This window comes from Nylanderia fulva, unplaced genomic scaffold, assembly GCF_048542155.1.
Source record: "Nylanderia fulva isolate GAGA-0341 unplaced genomic scaffold, ASM4854215v1 Scaffold9, whole genome shotgun sequence".
Taxonomy (NCBI): Eukaryota; Metazoa; Arthropoda; class Insecta; order Hymenoptera; family Formicidae; genus Nylanderia; species Nylanderia fulva.
In genome coordinates, this window is record NW_028191026.1 from 4,460,160 (window position 1) to 4,478,313 (window position 18,154).

At 27.6% G+C, this 18,154-nt stretch overlaps 2 protein-coding genes across 10 annotated transcripts in view; both read right to left on the reverse strand.

Moving 5' to 3' along the window:
• Window positions 1-1,070: 1,070 nt before the first annotated feature.
• On the reverse strand, window positions 1,071-11,012 carry LOC114929867 (putative peptidoglycan muropeptide transporter SLC46). Of its 5 annotated transcripts, none has more exons than XM_029301560.2 (9): window positions 10,830-11,012; window positions 8,965-9,243; window positions 6,460-6,696; window positions 4,679-5,030; window positions 3,764-4,159; window positions 3,228-3,365; window positions 2,999-3,082; window positions 2,312-2,468; window positions 1,071-2,034 (listed from the first exon to the last, which is right to left on the reverse strand). In XM_029301560.2, the coding sequence occupies exons 2-9, from the start codon at window positions 9,007-9,009 to the stop codon at window positions 1,908-1,910; spliced, it is 1,536 nt and encodes a 511-aa protein (XP_029157393.1). In that variant the 5' UTR covers window positions 9,010-9,243; window positions 10,830-11,012; the 3' UTR covers window positions 1,071-1,907. The 5 variants fall into 5 exon arrangements, with proteins under 5 accessions (XP_029157393.1, XP_029157390.1, XP_029157391.1 ...); XM_029301557.2 differs by having other exon boundaries at window positions 8,965-9,420; XM_029301558.2 differs by having other exon boundaries at window positions 8,965-9,420; window positions 10,745-11,012.
• A 1,020-nt stretch (window positions 11,013-12,032) lies between these two features.
• Window positions 12,033-18,154, reverse strand: part of LOC114929866 (adenylate cyclase type 6) — a 124,870-nt gene continuing 118,748 nt past the window's right edge. For all 5 annotated transcript variants that reach the window (XM_085489724.1, XM_085489719.1, XM_085489720.1 and 2 more), the window contains one exon: window positions 12,033-17,926. The gene's annotated coding sequence lies outside the window, so the exon portion shown is untranslated. The remainder of the gene's footprint in view (window positions 17,927-18,154) is intronic.

Sequence of the window (18,154 nt, forward strand, 5' to 3'; positions counted from 1 at the left end):
CGAGGACGATTTGTCATGCAAAAGGAATATGTAAAAAATTAATAAAAAAATTAATATTACTTAACTCCATGGATAATCATAGTAAATAAAATCGAAAATTATTTGATTATTTGGAAAATCAAAGTCGAACATTTTTTTTTATTGTATAATCAAAGTCGAATTTTATGATCACTTTGTTAATCAGTAAATCGAAGTAGAAAATTTCATCAGTAATTAGAGCCACTGTAAAGTTGGCACTTTTGAAAATCAGGAGTTTTATCAGAGTTCTGTTTGCACTCCAAATAGTTGTATAGTTTCTGATAGATTTTAGATATTAGGCCTTGACATGCTTGTGCTCTTCGCACATGTTGAATGCTAATGAATATCACAGGTTTCATAGAATCGTCTTAAACATTGTGTAAATGTAAATTGCAACTTCGAAAATCAATTCCGCTTTATTGCTGTTTGTATAATGACAATGACCTTTTCGACGTCAATATTATTTTGGTAAATATTTTATGAGAGTTTTAAGGAGGAAGAAGTACAACAATATATCGAAAATTGTTCCCAAATAATTATAAATGAATCTTAATTTAGCAGAAATATAATACAATTTATTCATCAGATTATTCGTTATGTTCAATATTTTATTTTATATTTAAAAATTTCAAAATAAAATTTGGGTATAATGTGTAAGAAACATTACGTTTTTTTTCCACTGTGTCGACTTTGATCTTTAAACGATCGGAGTGATCTTGCTAATATTTTCAATTTGCACATATGCGTCATCACGATGAATATTTTGCATGTCATTTTTAATCACGTACAAATTATTCATTAATATCACGATGACACATTTTAATCTCACTTCATGATTCATATAATTATGAGTAAAATGACATTACTGACATTTAAGGAAAAAAGGGATGTTCTCGGTATGTTTTATCGTATTAGGTAATGAAATACAATTTTCCTTTTCATTTTCGATGAGTGAAGGATCATAAAAAAATATATATATACTTTTCATCATTTATACTTATCAATTATTCTAGTAACAGGAATTAATTATAAATGAAAAAAATATAAAAATGTAATAATATATTACATCTAATTCTTTAATTTCAAAAACTTAATAATATAATACTATTATACATATAAATAACCATTCAGATTCATAACAATTACATTGACGCATTTACACTTTAGAAAATTTTAATTTTCAGATTCTTAAATTAAATTTCTCTAAAATTAAATTTTTATATTCAGAATTGCTTTTGTATAACATCATTATAGGCACATAAAACGTTTTTTTGTATTACATATATAAGTGTATATTACACATAAAAATATGTCCTAATATCTCTCTCTCTCTCTCTCTCTCTCTCTCTCGTAAAAAATGAACATTTTAATTTGCGTATTATTAGATTCTATATATTTATGTAATTTAGTTTATATTTTATAAAAATATTAATTAATAAACTTGCTTAAATATTTGGTTTCTATGTAATATGCTTTATAATGTTTTATCGTATACGAATATAAATAATTGAGTTCTATTCTTTAAATACATTGTTTGCAAGGCTTACGAGATTACGAATGCATTAATAATTCAGCTTCCTATCTTTTAAATACATGCTTATAAAAAAACTTACAACTTTATTATAAGACCTAAAAAGATAATTTGATATTTTTCCTGAAATATAATGATATGTAAATATAAAGCTGACGAGCATATTTGAAAAAATTAAAGGAAACCTATTAAAGAGAACCCTGAGTTTTGTAAAATGCATTTTGTACATTCTTTAGATGATAGGATGAAATATCAATACTAACAAATTCTGATCTTTGATGTATTATAAAATAAATGGCAATTTCTAATATATTTTATCAGACTGTTTTTCTTTGAGCAGTCTGAAATTAGCTTATTGTTATACGGTTATATTATTGGAAGAATTAGCTTCAGAAGTATTAGCTAATGATGGAGCCACAACCTCGTCATCAATGTAATCTTGTTGTTCGGTCGCATGTTTAGACCACGATGAAAATTGAATCAACCTGAGAAAAATAATAGCTCGTGGCAATTAGATTGTTTGAATTCGAAACAATGTGATGTTCTAAGTTAAAATTTTTTTAAATTTTATTAAATTTAATTATTAATTAAATTAAATTAATTTATTAATTAATTTAATAACATAAATTTTATTCATTAAATTTATTTAATCTAATAAATTAAATTTATTTAATTTAATGAATTAAATTTATTTAATTTAATTGAAAAATAATGTTGTACAAAATTGTCTCAAATGCATTAGTAAAATTAAAATTCACTTACATAATAAGCAGAAGCACAGTGATCTGCGTGGCAAACGTCAACCAATAGAAAGAACTTGGTGCAGTCTTTATAGTTGCATTGTACAATTGAGAATATAAAACACCGCTGAATAGCGGGACCGCATTATCGCAAACGGAGAGCATCGCAAATACTTTTCCTAAAAATTGATACAATTATTATTTTTTTTATAACGGCTCTGAAAAGAAATTGTACAGAAATAACAATGTGAAATCCAAATCAATATTTGACGGATTCGAATTTCGAGAAAAAATTACATACAAATGATTGTATAAACACCTGTAAAATTATATGTGAAATATGTCTATTTTTATACATAATTATATAAATTTATATATAAATTATAAGGGTTCAATTATGTCAAATTATATATGAAACATATATATTTATATATATGAAAAAATATTTATTATATATATACATATATATATATATATATATATATATATATACATATATAAATATATAATATATATATATATATAAATTTATATTTTTATATAATTACATACATATGAAAAGCACCTATCTAATTATATATATGGACATATTTTATATATGATTTTGCGATTATATGTGTATAATCTTATATATTTCTATATAATTTTATATTGTTATATATATATAACAAAATTTTTACCGGGATGCGACAAATATTTTTAAACGTACCTCGTTCTTCTACGTCTACAAGTTTGGAGGTCATAGATCTGAGTACAGGGGCTACTACGGGTCCTAACGCAGCAACAGTAGCACCTGCAGAACGATAAATAAATTTCTAATTATTTTTTATGCGTAAAAATGATATGAACATCTTTTTTCTCACATGCGATGGTCGTATATTTCTACACTTGAAAATTTGAGATTTTTTAAAAGAGATACACATAAAAAAGATGCTTACCTACGTAAAACAGTTCCGGTCGTTCCGCTAACGCAAATACTATTCTTCCGGATGCGTGCGCTATTGCTCCGATTGCTACGATAAAGGTATCTCTCATTCCTATTAATTTGCTCATTATAGGCACCCCGATGAGCATTGCTGTTGAAACAAAATTTCTAATACATTACATTTTACACATCTTTTTTGTTTCTTATATTTATATTTTATATTTAAAAAAACGACGTTGTAAACGGATACATACACAATTTAATTAAATGCTTATAGAAGCTTTTAATTAAACATAAATTACAGTAATTAGTAATGTATAGTAGTTATAAATTAGATAGTAATTAATTATAGTAGTAATTAGTAATTAATAATTTTATATTCATTGACATAATAAGAGATAAATTAAGTTTGAGTAGAATTTAAGAAATTGAAAAAGAAATTTCTGAGAGATACGCGCAAATAAAAAGAGAAATTTCTTTTTCAATTACAATGAAGACTCGTGAAATGTCAAAGATTTAAATTCGATAAATAATTTGCCACAAACTGACCCAACACGAAGAGTGTCGATTGGAATGTTTTGAAGTTGCTGAAGTCTGTCACGTCCCATTTGAAGATCAGTGAGGTATACATCTGAGTCTTCGGTTTTTCGTCTCTCTGGAATGTATAGAGACACATAGCGAGCAGGAGACACCACAAGTGGAGTTTGCCGTGGTTCAGCCTCGACTTCACCAACGTTCGCATCGTCGTGGCGACATGTCTCATATCGAAGAAGTCTACCAGCCAATTGGTGCCGGAGAACGGTTGCTGTCGGGATGATGTTTGCCACTTGAGCCACACGAATGAATAAACAATCGCTAACGCAAGCAAGGTGGCGTTCACGATGAACATAATCGTGTAGGACGAGTTAACCAAGTGACTGAAGACGTAAGATCCAAGTGCGACTCCTGCAAAGAAGAAGAAATGCAATTATTAAATTGCATAAAATGTATAATATATTTTGTTCATATTTATAATCAGCATCAATAACCATCAAGCTGAGACAAAGAATAATTCATATTTCATAAATATGCAGCTCAAAATTCAAGAGCATAAAAATCAAGAAAGTATCTAAAATATACAAATTTTATGAAATATGATAAATATGCAGCTCTAAATTTAAAAACAAAAATCAAGAAAGTATCTTAAAAATACAAGTTTCATGAAATATATGATAAATATGCAGTTCTAAAGTATACTTCCTTGATTTTTGTCCTCGGAATTTAGAACTGCATATTTATCATATATTTCATGAAACTTGTATTTTTAAGATACTTTCTTGATTTCTGTTCTTAAATTTAGAGCTGCATATTTATATATATGTCTTAAAAATATGTAATTGGCAAATTTTTTGGAAGGAAGTGGATAATCATACTTTTTTCGAGAGGACAATTTTTTTCAAGAGAGAATCTCTCTGCCGAACTCACCCGATGGCATCGTACTGAGATAAACGACATCCAAAATTGTGATCCTCAGGGTTCTCTGTTGAACGGAAGACACGTCCGATATGTACGCGAAGCAGCTAGCGAAGATCGCAACGTCGCCTCCTAGCAGACTCATTGGCAGAGTGGCCGTGTACACCACCGTGTTCAGTTTCCACGTGTCCATCATCGAATTGATGACCACCATGAAAGAGTAGATAAATTTGCCCATCAAGCCAAAGACGAGCGGCAATTTGCGGCCACGCCGATCGCTCCAGTTCCCGTAGAACATCGCCAAGATGATAGGCATCACATGTCCGGCGATGTCGTTCCATTGATGGAATTGCGAGACGGTTATCTGCAAGATGATTTCTTTTAATGGACACTAATTAAGGAATGATAGTCCACTGACTGACGAAAAAAATTCTATTCTCAATGTGAAAGAATATTTTAGTTCGTAGCGAAGGAGAAATTTTGAAAAATGCACACAGAGAGAAAGATTGCTTATACTAATTTATTTAGTAAATTATTTGAGATGTCAGTTCGCTTTGTCATTAATTTTTCAATTACATTGCATTTTTTAGTATGCGCTTATTTGTTTAATTTATTTACTGAAAAAAAATTATTAAATTAATAAATATTTATTTCAATACTGCCTAATAAATCGTTTATTTGAAACAAATAAATATTTATTTGGTTTGACAAGGATTTTCTTATATCAAATAAATATTTTTCACATCAAATCAATATTATTATAATTTCAAATAAATGATTTGCCAGGCAATATTGAAATAAATATTTCTTCGAATTCAATACATTTTTTTCAGTGTTGCTTTTCATATAAGTTTTCGTAAAACAATAAAGAACGTAAATGCGAAGTTCCGTAAAATGCGCATTAAACAATTTGAGATGTCAATTCGCCTTGTAATTAATTGTTCGATTATATTGTATTTTTTTTAGTTATGCGCTTTATTTAATGTGTATATTGCTTTTAATATAAGTTTTCCTAAAATAATAAAGAACGTAAATGCGAAATTTCGAAAAATGCACATAGAGAGAAAGATTGCTTGCTAATATATTTACACTGAAAAATAAATTTGTTAAAGTAAGAAATATTTAATACAATACATTCAAATGAATCATTTATTTGAAACAAATAAATATTTATTTGTTCTGAAAAGGATTTTCTTATACTAAATAAATACTTATAAGAATTAACAAAATTTTTTTCAGTGTAGTAATCTGAGATGTCAATTCGCTTTGTCATTAATTTTTCGATTACATTGCATTTTTTTAGTATGCGCTTTATTTAATTTTATTGCTTCTAATATAAGTTTCCGTAAAACAATAAAGAATACGGAAAGATGATTTTATGTGCCCGAGAGAATATATTAAATTTGCTAAAAATATGAAAAATATGATACTACTTTGTGTTCATCTCGTACAAATATTTAACTTGATAGCTTGTTCTTATCTGCCGCTTATCTTCGTTCAATAAGCACTTCTTACATTGTAGTGCCCTTCTCACATTATTGCACTGCTGTGACTATAAGGTTGCAGATAAGATAATTATATTCATTTACATATATAATTTTTATCGTATAAGTTATCAACGCGGTTGTCAAGTTGAATATTTCTACACAATTAGCTATTTTTGATGGAATTCTGACGGTTTCACGAGTTGTTATTAAACTATAATTCCGATATTTTAATAACGGCATCTTTTTCCGCTTTCTCTCGCTTTTTTATTTTTTTATTTTTTTTAAACGATGTATTGTAATTTTTACCTGCACTTCGGTTTTTATCGCTTTATTATTATCATCGTTTAACTTGGAGCAGATTTCTTCGGAATATCCGTGATCGACCCGGCATGCTTTGTGCCTAAAGAAATCTTGCTCGACCACCGATGTAAACATAAATGCCATCATGTAAAGCCACATTGTTGGCTCTACCGATATATATTTTGTCCATCCAAAGAATTGTCTGCATCTGTTTCTGTAGGAAGATTCCATCTGTGATATCGCCTGCAAAACGAATACTAAAATGTAATCGAACGATAGAAAAATTGTTGACTTGAATTTATTTTTCACATTTATAACAAACGTTTAATTAAAAAAAGATTTATATGAAACTTGTATGCAGTAAGAATATATATATGTATATATAAAAGCTGTTTTTATTAAGAGTTATGAAAACAGTGATAAAATAATGAATGAGTAAAAAAAAATGTGCTTGACAGTTTAAAATTTAAAGGATAACATTAAATCTACGAAAAGTTAGAATAATCTAAACAAATGTTATTAATATTTTTTTGATAATTCTATTTAGTGTTGAATAATTGTAATTATAGCTCCGTCAATTAATGATTTTATATGTATTTTTAGGTATAAATATAATCTTAGAAAATATTATGGCACACGCTGAAATGAGAATTATCAAATGCAAAGTATATCAGGCCTTTTGTTTCCGCTTAGCTTTCAGCTTGGTTTACCGTTTACGAGATAACGTATGCTTTTGAACTCTTGACTTCTAGCTATCGAGTCGTGTTTTAGATACAGAATACTAATAATATATTCTGATATAAGTAATATTATGATAACAAGCAAAATTAAAATAAATACTTATGCTTGAGGAAAATATCTACCGATTTTTCTGTACAATTTAACCGTGTAAAAGAATAAATAATTGTAGAAGTTCTTCTCAAAGCTTCAATAAAATTGTAAAATAATTATAAAGTTATAAAATTTTTAGAAGGCTTGATATTTAATCACGATATTACGCATACGATATTAAACATACATCACTGGATTATTATTTGAAAGCTGCTCTTTTCATCTGATATAACTGCCTTTCTCTTCTAATGAGAATCCTGATTTAGTAGTTATGTAGTCTTTTTAGCGATCACCTATCATGTTTTTCTTGATGTATCATATTTAATTGAACTTTCTAGTTTACCGCTATATTAATTGCTTACATTGATTATATCGCCTTGTATATTGTATTGAGAAAACTGTTACTGATATAATTGCATATAATTAAATACTTTAAGATGGTATAGTAATAAAATAAATTTTGCTATATATAAATATAATTATTATGAATATCACACAGTTATATGTGCAACTAATTTTATACATATTGCTAAAAAGAGCCGATAACATAAATATATACAATATAATAATATAAATATATTATTATATTATTTGTATTAAATATATAATACAAAATAATATATATAAATATATATATATAATTAATAGGAAAGAAGTCTTACAAGAGAGAGAGAGAGAGAGAGAGAGCAAGAGAGAGAGAGATAATATAAAAAATATGAGAAAATGTTTTAATTATTAACTCTATACATTTATTTGAAATTACTAAATGATAGAATGCGATTGTGTTAAATAATATCGAAAAGAATTAAAAAGAATTTTTTTCACCAAAATATAGGTAGAGAGAAGTATATCTATTTCTTCTTTCTTTTTTTCTCATAAAAATATTTTTAGAAATACCATACAAATTTATTGAAATTTTCGACCTAACTGGCCAATACAATTTAATTTGAAACACTACGTTTCGACCCTTAGGTACGGGTCCTTTTCAAGTGTAACTGCACAATAAAAATATACAATGATTAAGATATGAGACAATAATTTACAAAGTTGTTAACGAAGAAATTTACAATAAATAAAAATAATGTACCTTTCAAGATGTTGATTCGACAGCAGTAAAATTACTAATGTTAAACTGGAGACAAGTAAAACGATTTAAGTCAAACATTTAAAAACACAATAATATCTCAGTTCGACAATACAACGAAATAAATAAATAAATAAATAAATAAATAAATAAATAGACAATCATATACTGTGGATCAACTTATCATAAATAGGATTTAGATTTTCTGTGTCCCTTTGTAAATTGATGTTACTCTTATATTTTTTAATAAAAAACATCTCCGCTAATTCTCTCTTCCTTCTGTGTTTTTTGCAATGTTTTTAGAAATGTTAAATTTTTAAAGAATTGAATTAAACACGCACTGAAAACAAAATTTGTTAAATTAAATATTTAGTTTGATCCTGTCAAATGAATCATTTATTTGAAACAAATAAATATTTATTTGTTTTGAAAAGGATTTTCTTATATCAAATATTTTTCATATCAAATAAATATTATTAGTTTCAAATAAATGATTTATTTGACAGTATTGAAATAAATACTTATAAGAATTAACTAAATTTTTTTTCAGTGTGTATTTTGTAAATTAAATCAAAATATAATATTTTGTAACTTACCTCGTCGGCTTTAATATCGCTACTAATCATTACAGGTTTTGCCATCTTTATTAAAGATTCCTCTTTTTTTTCAATTATGTAGGAGCACTTTTATAGCTTTTTCGAGTAGCCTATTTTATATATTCATTTTTCTTGCAAAGTCTCGCGAACCTCACGCGTAAAGTCTCTTTCTTTACTGCACATCTCACAGAATATACTAATAAGTTCGATATGCTTCTTGATTACTAAGCTAATTCTTTTTTTGTCTTTGACGAGTAAGAATGAGCGGGAATCGTTTATCTACGTGATGAAAATTGCTTATCAGTCAAAATTGCATGTATGCCGGCTCGTTTACGACTTTTCGTTATCAACTGCAAAATTTTAGAGCTCCAAGATTCTCAGCCTTTAAAAATTTAATTTTTTCTTCAACTGCCTTCAAGTTATTTCAATGAGTGGCGCGATAATTCTCGCAGTTATCTGGTCGAAAATGGATAAATAATATCGATTAATTGTCAATTAAAATGTTATACACATTTTTATATTGTGTTGCATTATATTTGTGGCACAAATGCTTTCGAGTTCATTGATCGGAAAATGGTTTTGTTGAAGACTTGCACAGTATCGATACAAATATCGAAATTATCACGTCGTAAAATAAAATATATCTATTGCTATTTTAAGTTATTTTTATGAGCACTTGTTATCATGTCGTTCCCAATGTGTTTAAATAATTGAAGCCGGACGAGTTTATGAAAATGAGACAATTAGAAGTTGAATATTAAATGCCTAGCATTTTACTTTCGATTACTTTCGATTTACGAAATTGTTATTGAGAAATTTGTTGATGCGCAAAGGATGATAGCAGATACGCTTATTTTTTTCATAATAGTACTTGTAATTATTATATCATTAGCATGATATGTTTAAAGACGCATTAGATTATTCTCCGATTATTATTGAGAGACGTCATTCACAACATTTTTTGTTATTATATCGATTTGATAACAGATAGATGTAGATATAAATATATTAAATTAATTGTATTGTATTTAATCTTATAAATTTTTTGATTGATTTTAATTACATATAATGTAATTAAAATCGATACAATCAATATAATAAACAACTTCAAGATATTGATTTTTTGTAAGTTTAGAAATCAATATGATTAAATGAAATTTATAGTTTAAATTGAATAAAATGTATAAGAAAACTTTTATAAGCAAGAAGAGTTTTAAATTTATGTGTAGTTTTTAATATCTAACTGATGAAAATATTAATTAAAGAATATTATAACACTATTTCTATTAATTATAAATTTGGGAGAGCTTAATATTCGTACGAAAATATCATGTTTAATATTCACAATTTTTTTAAATGAAACAAATTGAACTTCTGTTGATTGTCTTATTGTTAGTATATTAACTATAAATACTATTGCGTATCAGCTGATTTTGCCTTCAGTATGATAAGTTTATATCTGCATCCTTGATTTTTCCACAAATTTAAATAAAACAAATCAAACTCTTTTGAATGAAAATAAATTTGTTATCGCGTGCGCGCGCAGTTTTAAGTTGCATCAAAACTTTTTAATTTTTTTATTTAAATTCTATAATAAATTAAAATTTTTTTTATTCATATTTGTTGATAAAACAATTCGCTATTCACTCATTGGTTTATTTCGCTGATTGCACAACCGTTTGCCCACATGGTTTGCAATAATATTATGCAATACGCTCATCTTGGCACATGAATAAAAAAAATGTACGTGCAACCGCTGTAAAACCGGCAAATTATACACCTTCACTTTCGTACGACTGACATTCTCCGGTCGTGTCCGAGTCGCCTTGTGGACGACGATTTTACATAATCAGATCTTGACTTACAAATATTATGCAATCGCAAAATAATTTTGGCCAACGAGACACGCAAGATTATATCGCGCGCGAAATTCCGTACCACGTGCACTTTGGCGTGTTTGACAGTTCGAGTAAATTTACGAGCAATCACGTGTTTTCCCGAGTGTTCGCGGCGGCGTCTCATTCATGACTGCAGTCATCTGTGTTCTACCGTCAGGCAGGTTGGCCATCCTCTCGGACAGTTAAAAATAAAATCGACGACATCTCGCGGAAAAGTCAGAGACATTAATTTTGAAGCGACTTTCCGGTGAAGGGTATTTTTAGTTTGATAATTATCTTTTCATTTCTCTTTCGGTTTCGGAGCAGAAAAATAACTTTTCTAGAAGCGTTAGTTTATATTGGACTTTGCGTGCAGTTGGCACTGATACGCACTTATGTGAAGTATTGATCTAGCGACCTCAGTTTTGCGTGGGAAATTTGAAAGAGTCAAGCTTACTTCTGCTAGAATTTACAACGATATTATCATTGAATGTTATAGATTATTACAAAACTTGATTTTTTTATATCTTTGTTAACTCTTTCTTCTTTCCATAATTTAAATAATTTTTTAAAGAGATTAAATACAATAACGAGCGTAATATTAAAGTTATAAAAGACTTACTAAAGTGTTAGTTGATAAAAAATTGTATTAAAATATTTTTTATTATTATACTTTAAACATCAGAATTGAATAGCTATCAATAAAAATAGTTTTCTTTGTTAAATTATAATAAGTTATAATAAATTTTATTTTAGTAAAATAATTTTACACATTAGATTTTTTTTCAAAATTAGGAAAGTAATATTTTACAATATCACTTATCGATAAATTTATGTTAGTTGCCATTTGAATGATTTGAAGAAACTAATAATAAAACTATAAGAATAAACGCAGGTCAAGAAACCGGATAGGAAACCGGTTCTTCTTTTTACCTAAATGGATTAACTGGAAGGACTATGACAGTTTGTATGTGATATAAGTATAATATTCTGAGAATTTCATCAAATTTTTTTTTGATTGAATTGAATAAATTGCAGGAGTAAAAGTATTGATATAATAAATATATATAAATCTTGATCTCTAGATCAAGATAAATAATTTATAGATAAAAATATATATAAAACGTTTTACGTTTGAATAATTTTTTTCTTTTTGAAAAAAGTTGTAAGAGAGGAAAAGAATGCAGAGAAAAAGCACCATCTTTTTTTATTAAAAATTTATTTCATATCAGCATGTGTTAATCACGGCGCGCGATTATTATAACTATGATATAGATGTGTGTTTTCAGTAAAGACTGAACTTTAGGCCATCGAAAATTACATCAACATTTTTCTTGGATCATAAATATAGTCTTTACTTCTCGTTCTATTTCTCGTGCACTTTCGATTTTTATTTAATAGACTCTCAATCGATCCGTAACGTTACATATTGACTATAAGACTGACGCGACATTTTACCGACGTCATCGACGAAGTTTCCGCATTTTCCTGTGATAGACAAGAATTGTCATACGGAAATCTGGATGATATTACGATAAGAAGTATATCATAAGAAATTTGAAATTTACTGATCGATATATTTCAAATTTCTTACGATATACAATACTCCTTATCGTATTAATTTTAACAACTGTTAATTTACTGCCGACGAGTCAAAGTCATTCACAGTGTCTTAATTGTCTGCCCTTAAAAAAACTAAGGCTTTTATTAATTTTTTTAAACATTTGATATTTCTTTAAAAAATGAATTATTTTTTTCTTAAAAAAGATAAATTACTTCGTCGAACTTTAGATATTTTAATAATTTCAGAATGGAGTGTACTATAATTCTCGTCGACAGAACCAATGCCTATTCTTGTTATATTTCGACAATTAACTTTTTGATGCTAATAGGCTCCTAATAGGCTGTAACATGTAGTAAATGGACTTATGATGTAAGAGCTTACTCTGATACAGTATATGGTGCACAATAAGTTCGAGTTAACATGGATCATTTGTGCTTCGACGTTGTCTCGATGGTTTTGTACATTAAGTTCAAATTATTTAACAAAAAAAATCACGTGTTCTATGTATGTGTGTAACGATCGATGTAATGATGAGAAGTAGAACTTTACGGGAAAAATGTTCGAAACAACTTTGAATATATTAATATTTCAATATGCAATTTTATTTTTAAGTATAAGTTTGTTTATTTAAAAATAAAGTAAATTTGACATATAATGTGTATCAATTTTTCTAAATTTTATTATACATATATATTTAGGCAAACCCGGGAAAAAATTTTTTATATATAATTATATGTGAAAAGATGTCTATTTTTATACATAATTATATAAATTTATATATATAAATTATAAGGGTTCATATATAATCATATCAAATTATATATGAAACATTATATATATATGGAGAAATATTTATTATATATATATATAAATTTATATAATTATATATATAAAAAGCACTTATCTTATTATGTATGGACATATTTCATATATAATTTTGCAATTATATGTATAACTTTATATATTTCTATATATATAATTTTATATTATTATATATAAAAAATTTTTCACGAGAAACGTTCTTACGTCTTTGAAATTTGTTATTTAAGCAATTATGTTTCATCGTAATTAATGCATCAAAGGAAGATCTTAGCACAAGTGATCCCGCTGCTTATTAATATACGATTTGATCGCTTAATTCTTTGCTTTAACAATCGCATCTTTACACGATTAGCCTCGTCAATCGCTTACGTCAATCAACATTCAATATTAGCTGGACCTGCCAGCGCGACTGAAATTCTCACGAAAGCGTAAGCTTGATGTTTATTTGTATTTTATCAAGTATATCGTGTCCATCGATCGGCGATTTAATTTAATCGAGTGTTAAATTTGCCGCAGCACACATAATCAAATCGCGAAAATTAGCATTTAATTTCAATTCGACGTGAATCGTCTGACACGTCGTACTTTTTTGCTCACACATCTCATTTAACAGTATTTAATTGAATGATGTGTACGTGAAATACACTTACTCAATTATTCAATTAAGTTAATTAGACTTGTCAAAATATCTTTTATGTGCTCTACTAGTTTGCCTATAATAAATATAGTTTCTTTTTTAATTTATCGTTTGGAAAGGATTGCCTAGGCGCACAGAAGATCGATATGTATATTTTGATCGAGAAGATCGAGCTCGTGTCGCGCCGCGCCGACATAATTAATACACATCAACGTAATTAACATCTATGTATACCTTTTAGCCGAGTTTGTACACATACCATATGCTCTCAAGCGCTTCATATACATACATACATATTTACAAGTCTCTATGAATGTATCTAATGTATTAGACATTGAATATTGCAGAATATCGACGTTCTCGTCGAATTCGCATTTCGAATCGATCGATCGATCGTTTCTACGTAAACATTTCCTTCAGAGATTACGATTTGATAATTTCGATATCGTTTTTTTTATAAATTTCAATGTTTTAAATAAGGAAAAAAATGCGTTTTTTGCGCTTTTCTACTTTAAATTAAAAAATGATTTTTTTAATAGTTGAAATATTGATTCTGTAAAATTGCATTTATTCATTTATTCATTTTTTATTCCATTTGGAGGATTTTGCAAAATGCTTATCTTTTTATATCTTGGTATTCGCTGTCGCAACAGCTTTGTTTTTACTAATCAAAGCGTTGGGTTATTCTTTTTTGTCTTTTGAAGCAACAAAGAAAAAGTCTTTTTATATTTACTTACATTTCTCTTTCAGTCTTTTATTCTTGTGTTGAAAATTATTTCTCGTTTGTTCTCGTTTTTCATTTATTCTCTACAATCTTGTGACTTTTTTTATATAACAGTATGATAGTTTTTTAACTAATTATATACTGTGGCCGATAAAGAAAAATGTTTCTTAAATTAATTAACGCTTTTCAATGTTTATTTTCGTAGTTTTCTTTACAGATAATAGAATCAAATGCAATTTCCGGACATTCTTTTATAGACCATTGAGATCGATAAAAGAAAAAAAGTTATTCATCGATTGGTCGACGCCACAATAACATTGTGCAATTTCATTAAATTTCTGTCGGAAAATTGGTTAGCGTAGAAAATCGTTCGTCCGTTTTTTTCCTACATTCGCTCCAAGTTTACTTCTTTAATAATATAAACTTATTTTTACGAGCTAGAAGTCCTTTAAAATCTTGAAATCAAAATAGCTGCGGACGGGTAAAGGACTATTTAAAGCTCTTATTAATAGAAAAAGATGTCGCTTTATAATACTTAAATATGCATGACATTAAATTTTATAGGTATAAATAATTTTATGATAAACAAATTGCTATTCAGGAATTTACAACGATGAAAAATCATAATGTACAATCTATAAATCGCTTTTTTAATACATTTCCCAATCATAGAAGAAATGGAACAAAAAATTGTTTAATAGGATAAAGTTGCCTTTGTTGGACCAGTTTTTAATTTTTTTTTTTCATAACTTGCAAAAATTTTCCATATTTTAATAGAAAATTTCAATTATTGTGAAATATAATTTATGATTATTTAATTATGAGAATAAATTTTCTCAATAAAAGATTACCTAATAATTTTTAGCAATTTTTATCTTAAATTTATTAATTTCTAGATTATTAATTTATGTGAAGAATTTTCTTTAGGAATAATTTTTTAGTGAATTCTAGATTGAGAAATGCTTGACTCTTTTCTTGCTTAAGATATCGACTAGTATAATTGTAAAGAGTAAACACAAAAATATAAAACAAAAATAATTTCTTTTTCACATTTTTAGAGGCGACTACAATTCAATCGTCAATATACAATTAGTTTGCCGTGGTCCCCTTCTTGTTAAATCAAACTGTGTACATACATATATGAGGCTTGTTCATCCACGGTTTCGTTGTATTAGACTTAATCTTTTTCGACTTGGTTCTGATTACATACACATATATGCATATATTCATGGGAGACTTTTCATATTGACTAGAATAATATAAAAACTTGCATCAACATGTCTAACTTGCTACCTCTGAAGTTGCCATTTTTTTTTTAATTTCAAAAATTATATATTTCCGGATTTTCTTAGAATTTGCAATTTTCTTTAAAGTTATTTATGAAAATATTTCAAATAGTTCTACAATTTTTCTAAAATAATCTAACAGTAGTTATAGGATAGTTTTGCATTAATCTTTATTAAATATATAAAACAATAAACATTAGTTCTGATTTCTAGATATTTTGAAAAACAAAAAATTCGTCTTGCATCAAAGTATATACATATAAAAATGTTAAATACAAAAAAGTACAAAAAAAATACAAGAAGACAGATATTATTTTTATTGAGAGTTCTGCTCTATAAGGGTGTCCAAAACTAATAATTTTTTTTTATAATTAAAAAAAAGGTGTCAACTTTACAGAAGTAACGTGTTGGACACGAGAGAGATTTAATATTGCAATTAATTTAGAAATTATATTACAAATAATCAAGCTATTATTTACAAATCACATGTATTAAATGAAGTATTTGGGTCAATAACATGTTGAAACAAATAAAAAAAGGAGATTTTTCTCTTATTGTTAGAATGATACTTTATTAAAATTAAGTTGAAAATTTACTATATATTGCATATCATGTTATTTATAGCAATTTTTAATTGTTCTGTAAAGTTTAACATATTATTGCCCCAAGTTTTTAACTAATGCTGCATTTTAGACTAAATCCATAAGTTAACATTATGCGTGTTTATTTCTTCGAGGATGTTGGCGTTCTTATTGTTAATATTGGCGTTTATTGTTGTAAGAGAATAAATCTTTCTCTGCATGTAAAATTATTATTCTTATAATTGTTAAAAATTGTTCTGGTGTCTCTTTCAAAGACTATATTGACAAGTTATGAAAAATATTTAATAGCTTGAAATTTATACATATAAAACATAATTTTATTTATCTCGAAATGTGTATGAATATAATATAAAATTGAAAACTTTTCGCAATCTGTTTGAATTTTATAGGGAATTAAATGTTCTGAAAATATGATTGAAGAAATGATTTATCAGAAATGTTAACTACTTAATTGTAATGAAGTAATTGTGCGCTACTTAAGTTCATGAGTAAATTGAAAGTTGTTGTATATAATACTTCACTTAATTAGCATCGTATGTACTCATCCTCGAAAGAAATTTTCTAGAGAAGCGCGCCGACGCGTTTCTGGCGACATATCTTCTGTTCGCAGCACCGTATTATCTTAAAAATAATCCTCCTGATATCGCTCGTTAATTAATTTTAAATTAGCACTCGCAGAAAGAATTGAAGAGCTAACATACAATCACATACATTTTTAGGCATTGTTCAAGTTTAAGTACTGCATCTATCTGAGAGAACGACGGCTGCCAGCTTATTTTTATAACGTCTGGTATTTCGGTACATATTTATCTCGAGTTTGCTAAATATTTACAGCTGCAAACAATTATTTAAATTTATTTCTATAATCCACGCAATTTATATATTATTTAACATTTGCTAATGATGGTCCAAATCCTTCTGAGACCAAAACGATAAAAAAAATTATATACGAACGGAAAGAATATATATAATAATATTTCGTTGCACAAGTTTTGAAGGTTTGCAAAAAATATTTTGATTTCGAGATTTTATTAATTGGTCGAACTGTTTTTGACAGTTCGCGCTTCATACGCGGTTTTTACAGTTCCTTTAATCCGGTTAATTCAAAAGTGAGTGAACGAAAAACATAACTCGCTTTTGAAATCCGCACCAAAATACCAGGATTACTTTTGCGAGCGTCGATCACGCTTCGTTCGCCTTGAGACTCTTAAAACTAGTGGCGCAATTATTCCGTTTGTGTATCAGAGGTCGATTGACGTCGTTTATACGGCATTCGACGGCTCCAATTTGTGCAAACGCGCTTTAGAGATTACGCGGCCGTTTTTTTCTTTTTTTTTTCGGCTCCAGCACATGGAAGAAGTCTTAAATGATGCAGGAATAAAATAATTGGTACTTTCTATCGTCGGTGTGACGCGTCTTTCGCCGCGAATTCTTGCTCAAGCATTCCCACCTGTCGACATTATCGATTCATTAACGATCGAGCCAGAGGTGACGTTAAATATGAAAATTACGTGTAGACACAAGCAAAATAATTTATACAAAATTACATATAAATTGCAAGCATTACGTATAAATATGTATACAGAGGTCTTTCTCACTCGCAATTTTTTATTTCAAATATTTGCATAATGCGACGATAATATTAATGTACCTTACGTTTGGTGAAAGTTATTGTTCA